General features: G+C 38.7%; 1 protein-coding gene and 6 long non-coding RNA genes across 28 annotated transcripts; 5 read left to right on the forward strand and 2 right to left on the reverse strand.

Annotated features, from left to right (window-relative positions):
* Positions 1-54: 54 nt before the first annotated feature.
* Positions 55-805, forward strand: LOC124311636. Its single transcript, XR_006910056.1, has 3 exons — positions 55-260; positions 326-450; positions 550-805. It is a non-coding gene; the product is annotated as an uncharacterized LOC124311636 (long non-coding RNA).
* Positions 806-5,259: 4,454 nt separating this feature from the next.
* LOC124311674 lies at positions 5,260-6,051 on the forward strand. Of its 4 annotated transcripts, none has more exons than XR_006910113.1 (3): positions 5,260-5,352; positions 5,661-5,889; positions 5,947-6,051. It is a non-coding gene; the product is annotated as an uncharacterized LOC124311674 (long non-coding RNA). The 4 variants fall into 4 exon arrangements; XR_006910114.1 differs by having other exon boundaries at positions 5,260-5,338; XR_006910115.1 differs by lacking the exon at positions 5,260-5,352 and adding an exon at positions 5,377-5,398.
* An 80-nt stretch (positions 6,052-6,131) lies between these two features.
* Positions 6,132-7,816, forward strand: LOC124311627. 6 transcript variants are annotated; one of them, XR_006910045.1, is made up of 5 exons: positions 6,132-6,269; positions 6,340-6,442; positions 6,560-6,747; positions 6,853-7,558; positions 7,637-7,816. It is a non-coding gene; the product is annotated as an uncharacterized LOC124311627 (long non-coding RNA). The 6 variants fall into 6 exon arrangements; XR_006910044.1 differs by having other exon boundaries at positions 6,146-6,269; positions 6,328-6,442; XR_006910046.1 differs by having other exon boundaries at positions 6,146-6,269; positions 6,333-6,442.
* Positions 7,817-9,035: 1,219 nt separating this feature from the next.
* Positions 9,036-11,647, forward strand: LOC124311618. Of its 3 annotated transcripts, XR_006910017.1 has the most exons (6): positions 9,036-9,104; positions 9,340-9,580; positions 10,563-10,668; positions 10,777-10,852; positions 11,038-11,195; positions 11,267-11,647. It is a non-coding gene; the product is annotated as an uncharacterized LOC124311618 (long non-coding RNA). The 3 variants fall into 3 exon arrangements; XR_006910016.1 differs by lacking the exons at positions 9,036-9,104; positions 9,340-9,580 and adding an exon at positions 10,171-10,469; XR_006910015.1 differs by lacking the exons at positions 9,036-9,104; positions 9,340-9,580 and adding an exon at positions 10,171-10,465.
* LOC124311654 lies at positions 9,112-9,826 on the reverse strand. Of its 2 annotated transcripts, none has more exons than XR_006910085.1 (3): positions 9,605-9,826; positions 9,351-9,539; positions 9,112-9,294 (listed from the first exon to the last, which is right to left on the reverse strand). It is a non-coding gene; the product is annotated as an uncharacterized LOC124311654 (long non-coding RNA). The 2 variants fall into 2 exon arrangements; XR_006910086.1 differs by having other exon boundaries at positions 9,346-9,539.
* Positions 11,648-11,763: 116 nt separating the features above from the next.
* LOC124311561 lies at positions 11,764-14,588 on the reverse strand. 11 transcript variants are annotated; one of them, XR_006909874.1, is made up of 8 exons: positions 14,464-14,588; positions 14,314-14,395; positions 13,591-13,888; positions 13,198-13,339; positions 12,956-13,023; positions 12,756-12,881; positions 12,413-12,520; positions 11,764-12,200 (listed from the first exon to the last, which is right to left on the reverse strand). It is a non-coding gene; the product is annotated as an uncharacterized LOC124311561 (long non-coding RNA). The 11 variants fall into 11 exon arrangements; XR_006909867.1 differs by having other exon boundaries at positions 13,591-13,902; XR_006909872.1 differs by lacking the exon at positions 14,464-14,588 and having other exon boundaries at positions 13,591-13,708; positions 13,818-13,902; positions 14,314-14,446.
* Positions 14,589-17,050: 2,462 nt separating this feature from the next.
* On the forward strand, positions 17,051-17,868 carry LOC124311954 (solute carrier family 35 member F6-like). The gene is made up of 3 exons (XM_046776322.1): positions 17,051-17,402; positions 17,459-17,613; positions 17,704-17,868. The coding sequence occupies exons 1-3, from the start codon at positions 17,051-17,053 to the stop codon at positions 17,866-17,868; spliced, it is 672 nt and encodes a 223-aa protein (XP_046632278.1).
* Positions 17,869-23,352: the final 5,484 nt, after the last annotated feature.

Genomic DNA, 23,352 nt, shown 5'->3' on the forward strand with positions numbered 1-23,352 from the left:
CCCTTTATCCCTTTTCAGAGTGTGGCTGCTTGTTGCGTCGGACGGTTACATTCGTTCTCCTGTTTGAGTTCATTTCGTTCCTCGTGTGCTGATTGTGTGTAAGCTGTGTTGGTATGCTTTTGTGTGTGTGTGTGTTAGTGTTAGACCCACTAGGGGCATCATTGGCTTAGGTTAAGCGTGAGTAGTGTAGGGTCAATGGTGAAAGCCACCAGATTGACTGTGCCGGTGTCGTTGGTCGGCGATTTGGTGCCTTTGCCTGGGTACAAAAGAACAAAATATTCGTGATTCTCGTCAAATTTAACAACTGACCACTTTTTACACAAAGGCATTCAATATTCAACACTTCCATCGACGATATTTTCGCCTTATCATTACTATGCCTACTGCACACCGAGTGGCGTGTTTCCGGGATGACGTCGCAGTATTCCTCGTTTATCTTTACCAAAGATGGTATTAACCTAACCCAACAGAATTTCTTTTCCTTGTTTGTTCTGAAAACTGCTGTTGATTTATACTCATTCTCTTTTGAATTTGTCGGAATTTGTGTAGGCTGTATCCAGTCGACAAGAAACGAGTGAACGAATTCGGAGCGACAGGAGAAGAAGAAGTTGTTGAGGAAAACAAGAAAGACAAATAAACGGCCACACCGTTTTTGCCAACTAGCTGATGGACGGATTCTTCAAAAGTATGGGATAAGGGGAGGGGTAATCAATTTATTATTTTTTCACATGATTCAATCGTTGTGTGGTACCGCTCATAACTTTTCAGTTAAAATTTGAAAGATTAAATCCTTTTTTGTTTCCGATGCTGTTGTCTTTTGGTAATGAAGTTGTGAAAACTTCGCACAATGCAAGTTTCCAATTATAGGTCTTGATCGTGAAGGTTGGTTCTAGGCTGGCCATGTCTCTACATCTTCTAGGAACTTACAACGGAACGGGAAAATGGCGATTTCTTCGGCATAATTTGGGCGTTTACTCATAGTTATAGGTTTAGGTTAGGTTTATTCAGTTAAGGTACAAAATTGCGTGAACCATAGTAACCCCTAAATGGTTCGTGGTGTAGGTGCGGTAAAGGCAGCGCACGTGAACGCCCAAACCACTGTGAGCGCGTTGTTCTGTTAAAGAAACCAAAACCCGAAAGAATGTCGATGAGAAGAAAATATTCACCTCTAATTGTGCATTCAGTCCTCTATCTGTATAACTGTAGTGGGTGTGCTCGAGACACATATTTGATGACCAGATGAGAAATCGTCAATTTGCTTGTCTTCCAAAACTCAAATGTTGGAATTGATTCGGTTAAAAAGGAAAGGAATTCTGAGCTTACTTGATGCCAATGACCGAATGATGTAATACATGCCTTGCGTGGTTTTGTCAGTGCCCTGCAGCAGTAGGCCTCATTTTCAACGTTTCTCGACTGATCTTGTTCTAAATATTCCACGGTAAGAAATCACATTTTATTACCTAAACCCTTTTTTTTCTGGATATTATGAAATTTCAATTTGAACACTGAGAGCTAGTAGATGTCTCAAATGTAGAATCAAAAAATTTCCAGCATTCACCAATGTTATTTTATCTGGAGTTTACATCCGTGGACACCGATAGACTGAAATAGTCTCGTAGACGCTGCAGGTTACACATTTTAATGTGCGTGTTAAAAACAAGCTCAATATAATCATAATTTTTTGTTTTGATAACAATTTTTTGTAACAGGTTTTTTTTGAGGGCAGGAGAAAGCTACGAAAATCTCGATGCCTGCACTTTTATTACTAACGGACTTCTTGTCATTCAAGATAATAGTTCGGTCATGATGAGAGTGTTTCTTTCTTTACAAAACAAACTGTCTATTCTATTGCTTAATTTTTTTTTACTTTGTGTACTTATTATCAGTGGCAACTCATCATTTAGCTTCAGTCAAAATCAATTTGAAGAGTGGTCGATTCAATCGAGTGTTCCCACTGCTTTGTTCAACTCGAACATCAGTGAAAAATGCATCCAACACTCACGGGAATACCTGGCGGCGCTTCGCAATCGACTGCCATGGGCAGTCAAAAGTAAGCTGTTATTTAGGACACTGATGTTAATCTTCTTATTGCTTTATTGAATCTTTCATTAATTGACTGATCACAAAATTATTATTTTGCGGTACAGTGTACAAGTCATCCGGGAGATTGGTGGAAAACTTAATTTACATTGAAGGGGACGAAAACGAGCATCACGAATCAGGATTGTTTGATGAATGTCTCACTGTCCAATCCGATGGAGTTTCTTTCCAAGGAAAATATTGCACCGTCTTCTTTGGATTACAGGCCGTTGAAGATACAAGCAACCAAGAAAACAACATCAATGCGGAAAAAGAAAAAGAAACAATTTACAGTAATCAAATGCCCAGTGTTGGTTTTTGTCTCCCCTCAACCTGCAGTGCGGATGATTTAAATTCCGCAGTGGCCCAATTTCTTGGATCTCGGGTCATCAAAGGCAGAAATTTCTCCGTGGTCGCCTTAGCCAACGAAAACGACTGTTACACGGGAGAGAAAGTCCAGGCCAGCAGCAGATTTGATAACATCACCGTAACCATTATGTAAGTTTTATCATTTTACCCAATTTGGAAAGAGTTCGTTATTTATTCTACATAAACCTGTTATTTTTTAAAATCTCATTTCCAGGTCGGTATTTGGTTTGTTGGCTTTATCCGTCACCACTGCAACATTACACGATTCAATTACGGACAATGTCGTTTCTCGAAATTCATTCGCCGTTCGGTTGCTTCACTGTTTCTCCGCCAAGAGGAACTGCAAAACTTTGTTGTCGACTGAAGTTGCAAAGGATAGCTTATCGTGTGTACACGGGATACGAGTTTTGTCAACTTGTTGGGTTGCTCTTATTCATATCGGTGTATCATTCGGTTTACTAAGGACTTTATACAACAAGCAAACGTTTATCAAGGTACAGTCTTTACTTCTACTGATTTATTTGATGATTTCAATTAGAAGAAATGGCGAGGACTCAATTTATCAATCAATAAGAATGGAATGGATGCAAGGAAATCAAACATCTTAATGAATATTTTTTTCTCATTCAGAATGCGTTTCAATGGGAATTTCAGGTCCTCTCAAATTGTTCATTTGTGGTAAACACTTTCTTTTTAATGAGCGGCCTTTTGGTTGCGTTTACTCAACTGCGGGAACTGGATCAAAATAAAGGATCTTTCAATCTCAAGAAATTTTATGTTCGTCGGTACATAAGGTATTCATTTCAAAACTTCAAGCTAAAGAGAAAAACATTTTTTTTATTATTATTTTTAATTTTGTATGTTTTACCAAAGGCTCACTCCAGTATATGCGACAATACTGGCCTTCTTAGCGAAAATAGGATCGCATGTTGCATCCGGTCCCAACTGGAACTTGATCCAGCGAATTAGCAAATGCACAAGAGAAAACTGGTGGATGCATTTGTTATACGTTAACAATTTCATGCATCCATACAGCTATAGCAGCCCAGATAACGCATTTGGAGAGTCTTGGTATCTTGCCTGCGACATGCAAATGTTCTTGATCAGTCCTCTCTTCATTTTCCCAATTTGGCGTTGGAAGGGAGCCGGATTGATTTGGACCGCAATCTGCTTGTTCGTTTTTCTGGGAACATCCGCCTCAGTATTCATTGCTTACGACCTAATACCCATACTTTTAGTATCTAGACCGTAAGTAGTTGAATAGTTGTTTCCATTAGCATAAAATTTATGTACTTTTGATGCATGCTGTTTGCAATTTTGGCGTCTAGGTCTTTCAGACAAAAAATGGACACATACTATGACAAACATTACACTGATACAACTGCCCGTATTCCTCCATATTTGATAGGAATTCTTCTGGGATGGTTACTCCACAAGACCCAGGGACGGAAGATCTACATCAATAAAGTATTACTCTTGAACAATTCACATAAAAACTGTAACACTGTGTAATGGCACCATCTATTTACAGTATCTAGTAGCTGCAGGTTGGATAACAGCTACATTATTGGGATTAATTGTAACTTACGGAATGTTTCCTTATCTGGATGAGGCCAAAGTTCCCGTCATCAATCCCTTTATCGTTGTTTCATACGGAGTTTTGCATCACTCCGCTTGGGCAATTACCATCGGTTGGATCATACTCGCCTGCACCCACGGATATGGAGGTGCCAGTTTAAAAATTTGTATCTACTGAAAATCAATTTTAATATTACTCTTGATATTAGGCTTTATCAATAGATTTTTGTCATGGAAACTCTTCCTTCCGTTTAGCCGAATGAGCTACGCAGTTTATCTAATTCACTTCAATCTCGCCATCTCATATGGAGCTCAATTGCGTAAACCTTTTTACTTTTCTCAGATATCTATGTTGACAACTTCTTTCGGACTGTTGGGCTTGGTCTTCCTTTTCGCATCCGTCGTTACTATCATGGTGGAAATGCCTTTCCTCAATTTGGAAAAACTCTTGTTCCCTAATAATTCAAAAACACCAGATAGTAAGTTAAAATTGAAAAAAAAATAATAAATTCTGCATCTCCCCAATAGATTATGAAATAATTAGAAAATCTCGTCGTGGTGGAATTGCCGTTCCTCAATTTAGATAAACTATTGTTCCGTGATTGGCGTGATAGGCCTGATAATCCCAAGGCTTCAAAAATTAAGAACTCGTAATTTTTTATATTTTTATCTTATACAACAAGACTGGTGTGGCAATTTTTTATGTTGATGGTTGTCTCGAAATTCTTTTCCCTCCCAAAACGCCACAAAACGGTCCTTCTCAGAACCCATCAATCAATTTGGAAAATGGATTCTTGATTGTAGTATGGTTACCTGTATTTTACCGTCATTACGGCTATACCTCCCAAGCTATGATGTTAAACGGTTTTTTTATTTTTATTTCAGAGTTACGAGTTAAAGCTAGTTGTTACCGTGTTGGTGAGTGAGTTAGTTATTAGATAGCTATATTGTACGGTTCAAAACCAGTTTTTTTTTAAAATTACCCAAAGGTTTCTGAACAGGTTTTTCTGAACAGGTTTTTCTGAAATGTGAGAGAAGAAAACCTTTCATGAGACACGGGGAAACAAATTAAAGATGGAGAGTCTAGGCGTGCCAATTCTGAAAGCGAAACTAGACTTAAACTTCCCGGTGAAGGAATCTGTTAGCTGTCACTGTCAGTTGGTGGCTAAAATAATGTCCACTAGATGGCAATAGTGTCTTTGTTAGAGACGAAATTCTTCTGTTATGTCATGGCCTGCTTATGTGTTTTCGAGACGCTGAGTAAAAGTTGTTCTCTACTCATTACCATGGGTATAGAAAGAGGCATGAACAGGTACTATTAGTTAGGTAAGAGGGGTGGAATGGTAGGAATGGACACTCCGTCATAAAAATGGTAATTTCTGCTTGGATTAATCAAGTTTTAAATTGTAATGCTAAAGATTTAGTTGATGACTAGAGAGAGAGTAGATTATCTCTGTTGTAGAATTTTTAGTTAAGTCTGCTATGGAAATGTGGTTTACATGATTACCATCTAATTTCCATCGGAGTGAAGTAAATTTTTAAAAGGTGGAAAAGCTTATACTAATAACCATAGATTCCTTTAAGGGATTGTATAGTGTAACTTAACTTTGCTTGTTATATCATATTTACTCAAGATTCCAATCAGACTGGACAACATGGGGATGCTGCCTTAATCTCTTTAACCATGATTTACAGGTGATCGCCAAGAATAAATTTGAAATATGGATTATAATCGATGGAACATGTGTTTGAAACTTAAGTTGCAGAGGGATATTTTAAAAAAAGCTGACTTTCCTTCAAACGGTTAGAAATGGAAGATTTCTTTCACCGAAGAAACAAGTCAAATGACTCAAATGTCAATTGGTATAAAGTGAGTTTTAAGCCATAACCATTTGGTATTTATTTTGACATTTTTTGTAGTAGGACCATCCCCAGCAGCGTCAACCTGTAGAAGGAAAGGCCAGTTTGCATGTCCTTCACACTCGAAGGTCAAGGAGATCATTACGTAAAACGTGTTATGCAGTGATGTAGAGGCTGGGTGAGAACGGGACGTGTTACATAACCATTTGGTATTCATTTTGATTTTGGTTGTTCTAGACCCATCCCCAGCAACGTCAACCTGCAGAAGGAAATGCCAGTTTGCATGTCCTTCCCGCTTGAAGGTCACGGAGATCATTACGGAAAACGTGTCATGCAGTCGTGTAGAGGATGGGTGTTAAAGGAACATGTTTCATCACTATCAAGTAGGTACAATAGCCGCAAGGCTGAAGAGGTTAGGATGAGAAAAAAATCGTATAAAAGGATAGAGAAAAGGTTATATAAAACAGTCGAGCGAGCATCTCCCACACGGCAACAACAGCAGCGCCCATTTGTCACCAACTGCATTCCTCATCGTGGAACCAATACGCAATCATCGGTAAATCTTCTGTTTTTACATGGAATATCGGATCAATTCCACATTTTTTTTTTTTAATTTGTTAATTTAGTTATAATTGAAAAATACACCAATGTCAAGTGTTGCATCATTTCCAAGCAGGTACAATTGCCCCAAGGCTCGAGTTGAATCGTGAATATGGAGAAGGAAAAATCGCATTAAACGAGGGAGAAAGGGCAATAGGAATCAGTCGAATCTCGAATGAGCATCTCCGACACGGCAACAACTGCAGCGGACTATTTGTCACCAACTGGATTGTTCATCGTATAACCAGTTCGCAATCATGGGTAAATATTCTGTGTTTTACATTAAGTTTTGTATCAATCCTACGTTTTTCTATTTGTTATTATGCCAGTTATACTCGAATATTAATGTTTAAACTCATTGTTTAGTTAACTATAGCGGTGTGCTGCTGTCGGGTGTTGTATCGTTGATGGCTGGGTCAACCATTGGTGTCCCGATGTATCCGAGAATACCAAACCACAACGCCGCTGCCTTTCTACACAACATCAACTTACGTAACGACCAGTTACTACAAGCAATGGAGTATTACCACAATTTACGCTGCCCCGAGCTACACCACCAAGGCACCGGAGTACTACACGACTACTTATGCTGCCCCATCCTACTACACCGAGGCTCCCAAGTAATACTCTGTCCTCAGGTACTTACTACACCGATGCTCCTAAATACTACTCTGTTCCCAGCTACTACAGCGATGCTTTAGCTCATTACTCCACCAAAACGGTTGAATACTACACCGAAGCGCCCAAGAACTACTCTGCCCCGATCTACACAACCACAACTGAGGCGGCCAAGTATTACGCAGCTCCGACTTACCACACAGAAGCTCCTCCTTCGTACTACGCTGAACAGAAATACTTCACGGATGCTCCAGTTTACTACACCACAACCTAAACTACACCTAGCTACAACACCGAAGCGCTCCAAGCTACTACCAAACTAAGGCTCATAAGTACTACACCAGCAGCGCTCCCGATTATTACACCACTGCTTACGCTGCTCCGACCTATACACCGAAGTTCCAAAGTATTCCTCTGCCCCGAGTTACTACATTACTTAGTCACCATAGCACCAGTAATTTTTTTTTCATCCGTTATTCCCATTGATGCTGAAGATTACCTACTTAATTATTTCACTTAATTTTGGTTATAGGTTTATGTTTCCATAGTTCCAGTCCAATGTGGTTTGTTATTGCAGTCTATGCTGGTGAAAGACTTTTGTGCATCAAGTTAAACTCTGGGGATGTTCCTTGGAGCTGGTGTCGTGTTACAGAAGTTACATCCTGTATTTTGTTTAATTGAAATTTTGTCTATATCGTTTGTATGATGAGAAGAAACAAAAACAGAAATATGGGTAAATTTTATGCCAAGCAAATAATAAACAAACTTCGCGATTGGGAAAGGAAGGAGGAGGAAGTTAGGGAGGGGAAGAAAAATTAATTTTCATATCTCAAAAAGTGGGGTTAATTATTATTGAAATTCACTAATTAGGTATGGATAAAAGAAATTTTAACACATGACATAACTAATAAATTATGTATATGTTTAATTAACCGTTGAAAAATTGTAAATATGTAATGTTATAAATAAACAAGTACAGTACAACGACAAATTATAAATTTTGTTATCAAAACAATTTAAAAAACTGTTTGTACGAATTTAAAACCATGCGCAAATCGTGTGCCTTCTATAAACCCGTTCGACCACAATCCTCCCCTCTTCCTGGTTTTCACAGCAGGTTAGTGAGGGTGTATCTAAAATGCGCGTGCGCGCCTGCGCGTTGCGCGGCTACTAATATGCGCGGAATTTTTCTTGCGCGTAAAAAACTAAAATGCGCGTCAAAATTTTCGTCAAAATTTTGCGCGCGACCACACTAAAATGCGCGCAGGACGAAGGGAAAATGCGCGTAAATAACCTAACCTAACCTAACCTAACCTAACCTAACCTAACCTAACCTAACCTAACCTAACCTAACCTAACCGTCGTGGTCGCGCGCAAAATTCCGGAAAATTTTGACGCGCATTTTAGTTTTTTACGCGCAAGAAAAATTCCGCGCATATTAGTAGCCGCGCAAAGCGCAGGCGCGCACGCGCATTTTAGTAACACCCGGTTAGTGACCACCGGCGAGCGTTGGTTAGTAGTTAGTTAGGGAAATGAGGGCACAGAAAAGAAGAAAGCCTAGTTATGCACTTGTAATTTATCTACTTCTACACAAATTAAGAGTCTTCAATTCCAGCAATCTCTCTTCAGTTTCCAAACCATATAACAGCTTATTATATGCCACAGTAATAATTTAAAATGCTGGATAAAATAAGTACCTTGCAAATAGAAACTATTTGGCTTCAGAAGACATAGCTTGCGCTATTGGATTGGCTGTTTGATCTAAGGTTTCAAAAGCACTTAAGGGTGCAGTCTGCACCTAGACCTAGTATTATTTAAAACCGGTTAAATTTACCTTGAAATCCTAATCTGAATTTGTTTTGATTTTTTAAAGTAATTTATGTGTACTCTGTCACTTGGAGCAGACGAAGCCAGACAAGCTGTCACATTCAAATGCTGCTTCCCAATTATCAATGGTCATCAAAACCAACAGAAGAAAACAAAGATTTATCACAGATAAGGTAAAATAAATAAAGCTAATGGGTGATACAGGTGACTATTAATTTAATTAGATGCTCAGTCCCTAGAGTGGGGATCGAATGAGCCAGGAACTTGCTGTTGTTGTCAGATAGTGTAGTGTGGAAAGGATTTTTTATCCTTACCAGCGTTTGTGATTGACTTTACATTTGCTGTTGCCTTGTAGTATGTAGCCTAGTAGAATGCCACAATGAATAACACATTCTGAATAACTGGCAGGTTTACCTCACCAACTGGGTGTTTTCCCTCTGCTTTCAGCAGTCCACTGTCCAGCACTGTTGCCCAGCTACTGAAACGTCTGGAATCACTTGCAGACAACATGAACAGATATCTGTTTTGAGTGCCTTCTGTCCTCAGTGTAGAAGTTAAAGTAGTGTTCAATATCACCTTGGGGATTTCGTCTTTTGTGATGTGTGATGCTGCGTGGTGGCTTTTTGATGAATTTTGCATGGAGAATTACGTGAGTATCAAAATGATTTGTTACCTTTGTTTGCCAGTTCTTTCAATTGAATGTCAACGAGCTAGAGCGGACATTGTTTTCATGTTACATTTAAACGTGTATTCTTTCTGACGCTAGACGGCAGGCATAGCCTTTGATCATTTTTTACCTGTTAGAATCAGTTTAAATGCGCTTACTTTGCACATCTCTGTAGAATTTTCTCAATGCTACTTCAAAAAAATTTTGGGTGATAACTGTCAGTTTCTGTTTCAGCAACAAAGCTCACTTGTTAGATTTTTAATAATGTGTTTTTTTTTCTACTTCCGGTTTTCTACTTTTCAGTCAGTAGTTCAGTAAATATTCATTCGACGCACAAAATAACCACATATTCGTGATCCTCGTCAAATTTGTGGTAAAGTTCATGTTTTGTTTTGTACGTTTTCGTACTTCCGGTTTTGAAAATTTTCCTGATGCATAGAATTTATTTTCATGTGATCATGACAACGATCTATCGATAATCCAAAATCTGGATTTCGTTTAAATCACATCTAGTTGACCCCAAATTTCATGGAGATCACGAATATCTAGTTTATTTTCTCGGCAGTCAAATGGTTAAGGCGCTATCGACTACTTCCGGTATACTTCCGGAAAATTTGCATAAAACTAGCAAGTGAGCTTTATTCTCTGCACAATTCTAAGCACTCCTCGCCAGTTTAAGCAAACAGAAATGGTCTTTTTGATTACTTTTGTGACTTTTGTGACTATCTAAAGCCGGTCCTTTAGATAGTGAGTTTTGGACGTGTCTAATAGATGGCGTGAAAGAATATTGTGTTGATGTGTGCTTATGGCGGCTCGTTGTCAACAGTTCAGCTACAGCTATTTTCTTCGACAATTACAAAGGAATTCGTATGTAAATTGGATAGATTTTGTGTGCAATTTGTTGGGCTTGTGTACTTTTCCGTTTATGTGTTAAATAACTTAAATATTTCTCATTAATTTCCAGGAGAATTTGTGTAAGGGGCATGCAGCCTAGTGTCAACTATTGTGTTATAAATCCTAGCACAGACTGATCCTAGTATCCTACTGAATATGTCATTCAAATGACAGAGGTAACAACCAACACTAGCTTTAGTACAGTATTGCTGAGACAAAAATATTGTTCTCATCTTTTATTTGGATTCATCATAATTATCGACTGATTTTATTGGACTTGCTAGATCACCAACCCTAGAATGGACATTCTCTCATTCCATCTTCTAGAGAACCTTGGATAACTGATTGGTGGTTTTGTGTGTAAGTTTTTTTTTCATGTCACTGAACTTTCTTTGTTGCAGTCTAATGTTTATTTAAAATATTGTTCTGCACTAATGTCTATCTAATGTTTAAGTTTAATTATTCTTTTAGATCATAGACATCAAGCACATTGATGACACAAATTATAAACAAGGTGACTTAATTTTTTATATTTTTTTTTACAGGTCTCTAATCTTGCACGCCAGCCTTTATGAGAAGTCATGTCCTTTGAAGAAAAGGGACAATGACTTTACAGTCAACAAGGTCCTTTGTTTGGTAACCCGTTGGCTGCTACCCTTGAACATCCCTTTTTACTTCCTTAAACAGGCCCTCTTGATTTGAGGTAATGCTTTCTTTTTCTAAAACCTTATTTAAAATGATTGTTATCCTAATAAATGTTCATTCTGCCTACAGGGTAACTTCTTCGCTACTTATCATGGACTTCATCCATTGGTGAAAACTGAAAAGAGAAAGCTGTAATTCAGATGTCTAAGCCGGAAGCCCGATAAGCTCTAAGCCTACTATGGATAATCGCTCTCGTAATAACTGTTCCTCACATCTTCGCTCTTTTTCCGGTTTCTCTTAACCATTTGCCAGGTAGTCAATTAAGACAGTGATGTCTCCCCCTGTCTTGATTGTGTGCGAGTTTCAAAAGCAGTTTATCACCCAAATGAGATAAAAGGAGTTGGTTAGGTTTGTTTTATACGGGTGTAAACTGCTTTAAAATTTGCACAGAACAACATTTGTCTTGTACCGGACGCTTTGTTTATTAAATTTCAATCATTTTTGCCAAAATTGTAGAATTTAATGATTTAATTTAATTAACTTAATTTAATAAATCATTAAATTAATTTATCAAATATTATATTAAAATTTTTTTTCTTATTAGATAATGGTAGTAAATATTTTAATTTCATATAATTGATTGTTTTTTATTTGTTTAAAAATTTCACAACTTATGAAAAAAATATCAGATATAACAATGCACAAGGTAAAGTTTTGACATCACGTTATTTAAGATTTATTTAAAAATATATGGGTGAGGAAAATTCAGGAAGGAGTGCTGTTTAAATTAATAACAGGTTGCAACACGTTTTAGTTAATAACAAATCTCAAGGTTGCTAAAATCACATACAACATGGATATAATTTTGAACAACCAGAACTGAACTGGCTTATTTACTTAATAACATTAACATCAGCTTCTTCAGGATAACATCAGCTTCTTCAGGATAACACCAGCAACCCAACTTCAGAATCAGCTACTTCCAAAACTCCAGCATAATTCAGGATAGCAACAGTTTAAACAGGATTGAGACTGCAAAGCGACTGCACATTTACGCCGAGACCTATGAGAAGAAACGGGGATATTATAGACATGAAAACCATTAATTTCTCTTTTAGCTTCTTCTTAATAAAATAGACAAAGGTCTTCCTATAAAGCAAGGTACCATAACTAATTTCCTGTGTCAGTTTGGAATTGATCTTTTGACAGAACAAAATATTTCAATAAAAAACTAGACACTTCTCAGGTCACAAAGAATATCTCAAGTCAAATTACCATTTCATTTTCTTGCAGCCTTGCTTCAATTCTTACTTCTCCACTCCTTGATAACGAAAACAGCATAGACTCTATTCAGCATATTGTTGATCACATTGTCGCCAAATCCTATTGAGAAAAGCAACAGCATGTTTAAAATTAAAATAAAAGGTCATCATCAGAAGTTTTGTAAAAGAGAATACAATATTCTAGTTAAATTAAAAAGAATATTACAATGAAGTAAAAGCTATTTTGATAAAGCAGCTATCTATTCAGAAAAACTCAAAATCCATTATAATATTCTAATTAGACTTTGTGAAACTTCCCCAGTAATAACCCAAAATCACAATCAAAATAAAATTACCATTTCAGAATGTCTTCATTGATATTGCACTTCAGAATAACACCAGCATTGTTGACTGCTTCAATAGGCTACAGCTCTACACAACTCTTTAACCCCCCTTTCACCAGCTGGCTGAAACAAAAACACCTACATGACACACAAAGCTTAGACTTTACCATTTTCTCAAATTAATCAATAGATGGGAGAAAGGCATCACTTACCTGAACATGAACTGCACACCAAAGAGCAACAACATAATTAGCTCATACAACTAACTGACGATGGAAACCTACAGAACAAAAGAAAATCAATGAACAGAATGACGTTAAATGTGAAAAGAATTCCAATGAAAAAATTTACAAAGAAAAACAAGAATTGCAAGTTTAACTTCAGCCAAGAATTATAGAATGAATGATTCAACCACTTAGTAGTTAAGGCAATGAAAATAATGATTCAAACTAACACCAGACAGCATGCAGCACTTCCCCACACCAGCACATGGTCATCATGCAAGAGCTCACTACAACCTTCACCAGCTGGCTGCAACAATTCCATGCGGACATTTGACTGCCATGAAAAAGCTCAATCTTACCAAGCCATTAATCCTACATGAAAAAAAAAGCTTGATTACTATTTATAAAACAAGGTACTAACTACTAGGTAACAATTTTCAATTCTCTCCATAATTCCTACTGCTTAACAACTCCAAACTGAGAAAAAAAATTTACTGGGAAAAGACTGCGACAAAGACAGAAACGTATCACAGGCATGACAGATTGACAAGAGTATTCTTCAGCATTTAAACAAAGACATCTGTTTCATTTGTACATTCAGAAACCCTAATGAACTAAAATACCTTTTAAGATATTTATGAAGAAGAATGTTGAAGTTGACATTGATCACGAACAATGTAGAAATTATGTAAGGCTCAGTTGCATAAGATTGCGATGTTACCAACATCAGCCGCTTTATCCCTGGGAAAGACTTAAAGCCAACATGACTACTGATCAACTACAACAATTTTATCTTTGCCGTTAAATTAAAATGTTAAATTTCCCATTGTATGTATGTCTACTCAAGCACCTTTTAAACACATGTCTCCTGGAAAACCACTCCACACCAAACAGCCACAACAATACAGCGCAAACATCAAACTGACCATGGAAACCTAAATTTTCAAAATAAAACAGAAAATGCAAGTTTAACTTTACAATTGTAAAATAAATGCTTTAAATACTTAACAGTTAGGCAATTATACACTTGAGATTTACATGATTTAACTAGAGGAAATATAAAGATGGCCTAAGATCATCACATCATGACGATTTCAGAGGAAATCTCAATTTCTTTTCTGTTAAGTAAAAAAAAGGTGACCAACATCGACCATCTTATTAAGATCTTTTCATTAAAGCTGTCTTATTAATAAGCAGGATTACCCTAGTAGTTGCTATGTAATTTGAATCAAGAAGTTTATGTTTAACTTCAGCTAATTCTTAACTAAAAGCAAGCACTGGTAGCACACACACTTAAAAAAACTAAAGCAAAATACTAACCCTTGATTCATCTCATCAGTACTTACATTATTAGTATTTCATTCAGATTTCCTATTTCCATCACAACGTTGTCTTGATATGTAGTAGAGACCCTCTTAGTTAGAGAACCTTCATTAAACGGTGGATATCACGTAAACGTAACGCAATAAAGAGGCTTTTGATCACGATCAAATTACCATTTCAAGTTGTCTTCATTGATTTTACGTTTCAGAATAACACCAGTATTGTTGACTGTTTCAAAAGCTGCAGCTCAACTCGACTTGAACTCCCTTTCGGCAGCAGCGGCTGCAACAAAACCACCTACATGACAGCAATGAAGCTTAGACCTTGCCATTTCCTCAAATTCAATAGATAAGAAAGGAATCTTTTAAATTAACATGAACTGCATACCACAGAGCAACAACATAATTAGCTCATACATCTAACTGGCAATGGAAACCTATAGAGCAAAAGAACATCAATGAACAGAACAACACTTTGAAATGTGAAAAAAAATTCCAATGAAAAAACTTACAAAGCAAAACAGAACCTGCAAGTTAAACTTCAGCCAACTTACATAAAATGAATTATTCAAACACTTAATAGTTAAGGCAATGAAAATAACTCAACTAATACCACAGACAGCATGCAGCACTTTCCCCACACAAGCACATGGTTGTCATGCAACAACTCACCACATCCTTCACCAGAGCTCGCAGCAACAAATCTAAGAGGGCGGAGACCCTCTTATTAGACGGCAGCGATCACGTACACGTAACGTAATGAAAACCTTGGACTTCACCAGGCTGTTACTAGAAAAATAAAAACTCAATTAACTTTAGAAACAAAGTCATAGAATTTTAATTTAGAAACAAAGTATTCAGATTTAAAAATAAATCAACATTATTTTCTATTATTCCTAAGTACTTCTTAATGTGACGAAACGTGCAACATGAACCAAGAGACGACATTTTGGGGGAAAGGCACAGCAGACCTCATGACCGTAGAAATTAAACCATTAGATTAAAGAACTATTAGAAATTAACCATGCAAGTACAAGTTAAAAACCATGATCCCCATAAGTTTACCACACACAATATTTAAATTTAATAACCTCAAGGAATAAAGGCAGTAATTATTACCATTTTTAAGACTAACAATGTCAAGAGAGAAACTTGCCTGTAATGGCAAAGCTAAACCTTCTCGGACAGCGTCGCCATTGAAAAAGACAATGTTAGAAAAGTCTCAGCAGTTGATCATCCATCTCAGGGCATCTCTCGACTGAATGACTGCAAAACCACTGCACACCAGACAACACCATTGGCAGTTCAAACTGAACAAGGAAACCTACAAAACAAAACAAAAATTAATAAACCAATGATATTTTCAAATATTAAAAGAAAAACAAAGTTATGTTCTAATTGATACAATTTCTTTTCATCTCTTCACAAGCTGACTTTTTTTCACAAGTTGTCTTATCTAGAAGAAGAACATACTTGTTGAGTCTATTTCAAGAGTTAATTGCACAAACCTAGTTAATTAAAAGCAAACACAAGTAGCACACATATGTATCCTTAAATTTAAGCAAATTGCTAACCCACTCGACACAAGCTGATTAATTTTCACCAAAAGCTCTTAGTCAGGAAGTACTTGTCAAATCTATATTAAGAGTTTAATGTACAACCAGAGTTAATTCTAAGCAAATAACAAGCATATGTAGCTCACATACGTAGACTTAAATTTAAGCAAAATTCTAACCCTGTCTGTTGTGATTCATTACCAACTAACAAAAAACTTTTCACAAAAGCTGTCTTTCATGGAAGCCAAGACGGCATGTAGACACTAGAACGTATTACCACTAGAACTTTAAGAATCCGACACTAGAACGCGACACTAGAACTACAACTTTTTTAACGCGTCACTAGAACGCGGCACTAGAACTTCAAGATTTTAGGGCCGACACTAGAACTTATCAACCCCGACACTGGAACGCGACGCTTGAACGGCGACACTAGAACGGCAACAGGGCCGACACTAGAACGGCGACGCTAGAACGGCGACACTAGAACGGCAACAGGGCCGACACTAGAACGGCGACATTAGAACGCGACGCTAGAACGGCGACGCTAGAACGGCGACACTAGAACGGCAGCCGGGCCGACACTAGAACGGCAACAGGGCCGACACTAGAACGGCGACATTAGAACGCGACGCTAGAACGGCGACACTAGAACGGCAACAGGGCCGACACTAGAACGGCGACGCTAGAACGGCGACACTAGAACGGCAGTAATTTCAGGGCCGACACTAGAACGGCGATAATATTAACGGCGTCACTAGAAAAACGTCACCCTAAAAGAGGATGTTGCGATCGGTTGTTAATATAAACAGAGGGAAATTTACAAAAAGAATCCAAGATCGGATGAAATAAAAACAAAAAAAATCATCTTTCTTGAATGTGGATTAAGTAACATCAACAGTTTTTTTTTTACTCTTTTGATTGTATTTAGGCCTACATCATTACACATCATCGTTTTTGTTGGGCAAAGTAACAGGATTAATAAAATAGAATGAAAAAGAAGTTTCGATTGTGCAGAATTGTTTCTCAGTAAATGGTCTTCTGTAGAATTGCTTTATAGCATAGTTGAGAAAATATCCGAGATACTTCGGCGCCCATTAAACTCGATTCCGGAAGCAATCATTATTTTCACTGGACTTTTGTCCACAGCTTTCCTAGGGAGGCTTTTAAAAGCGCATGAATGGCTTGGAATGTTAACCGTCATCATGGGTCTGAGTGTGGTGGGCTCTTCCGATTTCATCTTTGGCTCTGGTAGCAGCAACAACTCAATCAACAGCATTATCACTGGTGATCTGCTGATTGTTATGGCGCAAATCGTTACAGCCAGCCAAATGGTATGGGAAGAGAAATTTGTTACCAAACACAATGTGCCATTGTTGCAGGCCGTCGGCTGGGAGGGTATTTTTGGTTTTGTAACCCTGTCCCTCTTGCTTATTTCTATGTATTTCCTTCGTGTGGGACCTCCATTTAGCTCTAATCCTCGTATGGTCCTTGAAGATGCTCTGGATGGTTTCATCCAAATGCGTAATAACCCAATGATTATTCTCGCCATGTCAGGTATTTATTTTCTATTGTTTTTCAGCCTTCAATCCCTCATTGTCATTTCTTTCTAGGTACTGTGATAAGTATCACATTATTTAATTTTGCTGGTGTCAGCGTCACAAAGGAATTGTCAGCGACCACTCGTATGGTTCTGGATTCGGTACGAACGCTTGTTATTTGGAGCGTAAGTCTATCTCTTCAATGGCAACAATTTTATTGGCCTCAGGTATGAATCATATATAAATTAGTTTTACCGATTAAATACTAATCAAAACTTTGTAAGAAAAATCTAATTAATGTGACGCTTTTATTACAGATTATTGGATTTGCTTTGCTTGTGATGGGCATGGGCTTGTACAATAACATTATCAACGCTTCGATTTGCAAGTGCCGCCGCGAATCGGACTCGGAGCCACTTTTAGGGGTTAATGAAGACCAATCCATCAATGAGGAAGAAGGAAGACGTAGTGTTATCCACTAGTCTCGCGATATTTTTTTCTCTTCGTCAAAGTTTCTCTATATGCTTTTCTCAATTCATAGCGGTAACTCCTCATATTTTTTTCCTTTTTTATCCCCAAACTTCGGAAAATTTGCAATCGTTTCGTTACTAGTGCAGTCTCGGTCAGCAAAATTAATGCGTATTTTAAAAAAATGAATTGGGACGAGAATTATTTCCTGTTGGTTTCATATCGTGGAACTACCAGATTCTCTTTCATCGTCTGTCTTTCATTAAATGGCGGGTCTTCCTTGATGAAAATTAACAATAGATTATCGTGTGTAGGCGATTGATGTTTATCTTGTTGATTATCTCCTTATAAACAATGAAAAAATTAGGAACTACCACGTCGGGTTTATTGTGGAAAAGACTAGACAACACTAATTATACGAATGCACAGATTTTACAACCATCCTAACTGTTGTTACTTTTTGTCCAACGAACACGTCCGATAATCCTTTATAGTTTAGGAAAAGAAGTAGACCGAGTCGAGAACAAGGCGCAAATCAAACATACCGCGTCTAGGCACTTCACTTATAATTTGATTCAATCTGAGTCTTGCAAGTCCTTTGGGCGTGTCATCGTCAACAGCATCGGCACCACTAAAAAAAAAAGATAAATTTAACAACTGAAGTGTGAGCAATATAGCAAATCTATTATTAAATACCTCGCTCGGACGGCAAACTGTGAGACCAAAAACTTTGAAAGATCTTCCAAAATAGGCTGAGAGTGGAGAGAGACGAATTGTTGTCGGCAGATCTGAAATTAAAAAAAAAAATACAGGGGAAAGATGAATAAACAACAAATCTGGAATTCAAGGTTTTTTAAATATCACCTTATTCATTTCTGCCACAGTGCAAGGGTGAGTCCAGAAACAATCGTGAATGGACGCAAAAGTGATGCCTTTTCGTTGGCAATAGAGCGCCGTTAGCATCATGTGGCTCGAGTCCGAGGAGTGAATAAAGTTTGGTGGGAATGCGTTGCGTTGTTTAATCGCATTCGGTCGACTGTCAACATAAACTATTAGAATTTCTGGGAATGATTAAAAAAAAATACCCAATTTACATTGCTTCGTAAGGATTATTGTTGTACGACTGCACAACTGGTAACCCAATCGGAGTGATCCATTCGACACTTTCTCCGGCGACGGTTGAAATCAATTTAGCACTTTCAGAGTTTCAGTAAACCAGTCTTGAATATCTTTAGCCGACGTAAACCTTGTAAACTTTGAAATGTTTTGTCAGCTAAATAAACAGATTCAACTTGAACTTGTTCAGGTGTTAGATTCGGTAGTTCTGTTTAGGCAGAAGCCAATGAAGTTAGTAATTTACCCAAAAATATCAGAATCGTGTACTGTACACCACAAAAATTATGTACCTTTAAACTGTTTGGCAATTTGTAATCGGGCACCGTATTACCGCGTGACACCGTATACTGTCGTCATTACTGTTTGCTTGATGATCCTTCGATTGATCAGTTCAGCAAGAAGTTGAGCAATTTCAACATTATTCGCAGCATCTTTGGAACGTTCCCTTTCAACCTATATTTAAAAAACAAAACAAAAAATTAATTCTCTGTAAAAAGCAAACAATCGAAAGTATATATTGTGTACTAGATTGGCCACGTTGCTGTAAACGTCTTGTGGTCTATCAGTTAAATTGACGCTTTCGGCTCCAACTGTATCTCGCCCTAAAGCTGCATAATGTTGTAATCCATTACACGATCCGTCTTGATGGATAGGTAAGTGACAAACATAAGCTTCCGGTCCTTCTGGACATCTTAATGCATTTGCGACTTCCATACAAGCTGCTAAGGTTTGCCACGGTTCATCTGAATTGACCCACCATTGTCTTCCCTGTATTGTTGTTAAAGTTTCAACAGTTAAAAAAAATAAATGATAATAAATCTTGGCAAGTCTAACCGTTAAAGGATTATCAGCTGAGTCGAGAATTTCCGGCATTATTTTCTCGGCATAGGCATGACGTTCACTAATCGGCTCCCTTTTCTTCGTACCAGTCAAATATATCACATGCAGTTTTAACCAGTTGAAACCGTCAGCACCCAAAGGTTTACGGGTTTCATTGTCCATCCACTCGAGTTCGTCGATTATTTCCGAGAAAACGCTGCGGATATTTTTGACCATCTCGTTCATTGATTGGCGGGCCGCCTCTTCAAAATATTCGCGGACGTACATGGCGCCAACGGCATTGCCAAAACTGTAAACGAAAAATAAAAAGAGGACACGAGTTTAGTCCGGTTTAGTCAACAAGAAATAAACAAACAGAGAAAAGAGCAAAGGACAAAATGTGGCGGAATCAAATAAAAATGGGCGTGTCTTCTTCATCTTACATTTTGCCTTTTGATTTTTTGGCTCTGTGCCAGACAACAAACACACAAAGAGGGATATGCAAATATAAAGAAAAATAAAATAAAAGACAAGTTTTGAATTAACGAGTTTCTTTTGGGATGAGGAGGAAGATTTGGTTACCTGCCGGACACGAGGTTAGTGCACTCCTCCCAGTGGGGTTTTCGTTCAGTTGTGCAGGTCAAGACGGCGGAATATTTCAGCTGCAGATTTCTAGCAGCTTCGTTCAAGTAGCCGACAGACGCCGAGGAAACGCACCACATCTAATAATTGACCAAAGTCCTTGAGAAAATCAAATCAAAATGTTGTGTTGTTAATGAAAAACGCTGGATGATGATGGATGTTGTACCCTCTTAGGAGTTTTGGCCAGCAAATCAACCAGCTTGGGGAAATAGTCGGGCACATCGACAACGACGCGCTCGTTTTCCGTCAGGACGTGATGCGGGGCCAGGATCGTGTTCATGTAAGACCAGCCAAGGGATTTCGGGTAATTTGAGGCTCAATTCTTTAATAGTCATGGGATTGTAAAGTTTGTTGGCATCGCGGCGCTCCTCCCTCGGCAAATTGATCTGTTTTTATTATTTTCGGTTGAGTAGGGTAGAGCAATCAAAATTAATGATCCCGCCTTTTTATTTTACTACGTACACAGCTTAGAGGGAGAAAAGGGAGAAAAGAGGCTTTGAAATAGAAGAATTACATTGGCATGCTTGATTTCAAATTCCAGCGCTTCCGTCTGTTGCTTGGTTGCGCTATCCTTATCCTTATCGCTCCCAGAAGTTGGCTAAACCGACTTGATAATCGAGGTAAGCTTTGACGTCCTTGTCTCCGAGACCTTTGATCAGATATTCCCGGCTCAGTCCCAGAGTGGCTTGATCCAACTGTCCCAACGAAATAATAAGCAAATCATCAACCATTCAATATTTCTGACGAGGTGAAATGATGGCAATAGGGGCGAAATTATTTATGTCAATAATACGCGAAGTCGAGTTCTTCAGGTCGGTCGTGACGGAAAAGTCGACAAAGTAGTCGATCGAGTAGCCGGCCAGACGGAACTTGTAAATCATATCAGTCCAAACAAAAGTGCTGTCGTCCCAGCTGTCGCCAACGACGACCGGCCAGCCGCCAAACTGGTCAAGGACCTCCTTGAGCGGCGCCAGGCCCACCTCCTCCGCCCGGGTCTTATTGTTCAAACACGACTGGAAGAGCTGCGATTCAAAACGGAATTATTTATCCATCCAGGCCGGCACATCAAAGAAGAAAGAGATGGTTTTAAATACGTACTTTCTTGATCAGCTTGAACGGCTCAGCAGCGTCCGTTTCTTTGGTGGGCCTCTCGATGAGCGACCGCAGCTGCTCCGTCACTTCGTCGCTAATCAAACTGAAAGTCGTCACGCTCGACTGGTCGTCCGGAATCACGTTCCTCGTTTCGAATCCGCCGCAAGGGAACGAGTAGAAATCCTCGCAAGGATTCACCGTCTTGTTTATATTTGTCAGGATCTCGGCCGCTATCGAGAATTCAAATTACTTGATTTTCACAAGGAAAGTAGATGGGACAAGTTAATTTGTACCTGCCAGGACGCAGCCGGAAGTATTGCAAACGTCGCCGTTGGCGCTTTTGGCCGAAGGATCGGCGTCGGATTTGGTGGCCTTGTCCAAATCGAGAACTTTGTGACTGCTGACGGTAAAGGCTGCGGCAGAGGGCGAGACCGCGAGACCATGGCAAGAGTTTCACTATCGAACACTATTTCAAGATGGCAATGGGGATATTGGGGTTTATAAACAGATCAATCTCATCAAAAAAATAATAATTTAAAAACCAAAAAAATTGAGAATTGGAAAAATAGCCGAACCTTTTGAGGGGTCGTTTTGCTGGCCTCGGTAGATGAAAGCGGCCATGGCGATAGCCAATCCGACGGCCACAAAGACGACGACGGTGGCGCAAAGGGATAGGCGTCACTCTAGACGAGTCCTGCGCTCCGCAGAAACAGTCAACTGGGAACCCAATTGGATAAATTTTTCTTTTAATGAAAAGCCATGAGGAACTGCATATCAGGCATTGGGTGATAGCTCGACGATGTAACAGGATCGATGCGATAGAATTTGCGATCGCAAGTTCCATTTCTGCCATATTTCTTACGTTCTTTAGGCTGTAGGGCGTAAGCGCGACACACACACACAATTCTTTTCTCCTTTCCAACACCACCACCAAACACACACTCAAATAGTTCGATGGCTTTTTCGGACAGAATGACAGTCACAAAATTGTTCAATCACTAGTTGACATCTTGACGCAGTCGAGGTGATCACTTATTCAGGGGGCAAATCAACCATTGTGTGTGAATAGTGTTGGAATGTAAACAGATGGCCGTAAGACCAAGTCGACGTTTCATCCAGACTCGGTATGAGATTGTACTGAGCTTGATCATCAGTGGGTTTCTTTTTTTTTAGGCATATCACGTTAGAGAAACGTATTTTCGTTTTTTGCCGTTATATTTCATGGAATCCTCGGAATACATTCCAAGAACTATGTGATGTTTATGCGACGCATGTGCCTTTGTACAAGGCTTTGAAGACAGTATACTACAATCCATTTATACTTTCGTTATGCTATGAAAGGACATTCGACGAACAAGATGGCACTTGTTGTCTGACGATCGAGGAAACATTATTCTCCAATGATTCGACCCGCTTCACCTGAGTGACCTGAAAAACCTTTTCAGAAGTAACCCTTACGTAACCTTTTAAGTCGGCCGCGTTCCGCCAATCCAAATTTACGGACTCCATCCTGCGCCTTGCACAATGCCGCCGTCCGACCGACACAGCAGAACCAGCCACTTTGGCCGACTCGGGTTGCCCTTAATCCCATCGGCAACACTCCTCACTGGATAAATGTCGTGCTGAAGCAACTGTCCAAGTTGCAGCCGGACAATTCCGATTTCTCACGAAGCCGGCAAAGTGTCAATTCTCCTCTGCTAATTGTTGCTCAATTGTGGTGTTAAGTCATGACAGCTGCCCAAGAATTCGTATTAGTTAGTTGGCTGGAATTGGTTCAATAAAAACAGTTTCTATTCCCATTTATATAGTTGCTAGACTGTTGTTTGGTT

Source organism: Daphnia pulicaria, chromosome 8, assembly GCF_021234035.1.
Source record: "Daphnia pulicaria isolate SC F1-1A chromosome 8, SC_F0-13Bv2, whole genome shotgun sequence".
Taxonomy (NCBI): Eukaryota; Metazoa; Arthropoda; class Branchiopoda; order Diplostraca; family Daphniidae; genus Daphnia; species Daphnia pulicaria.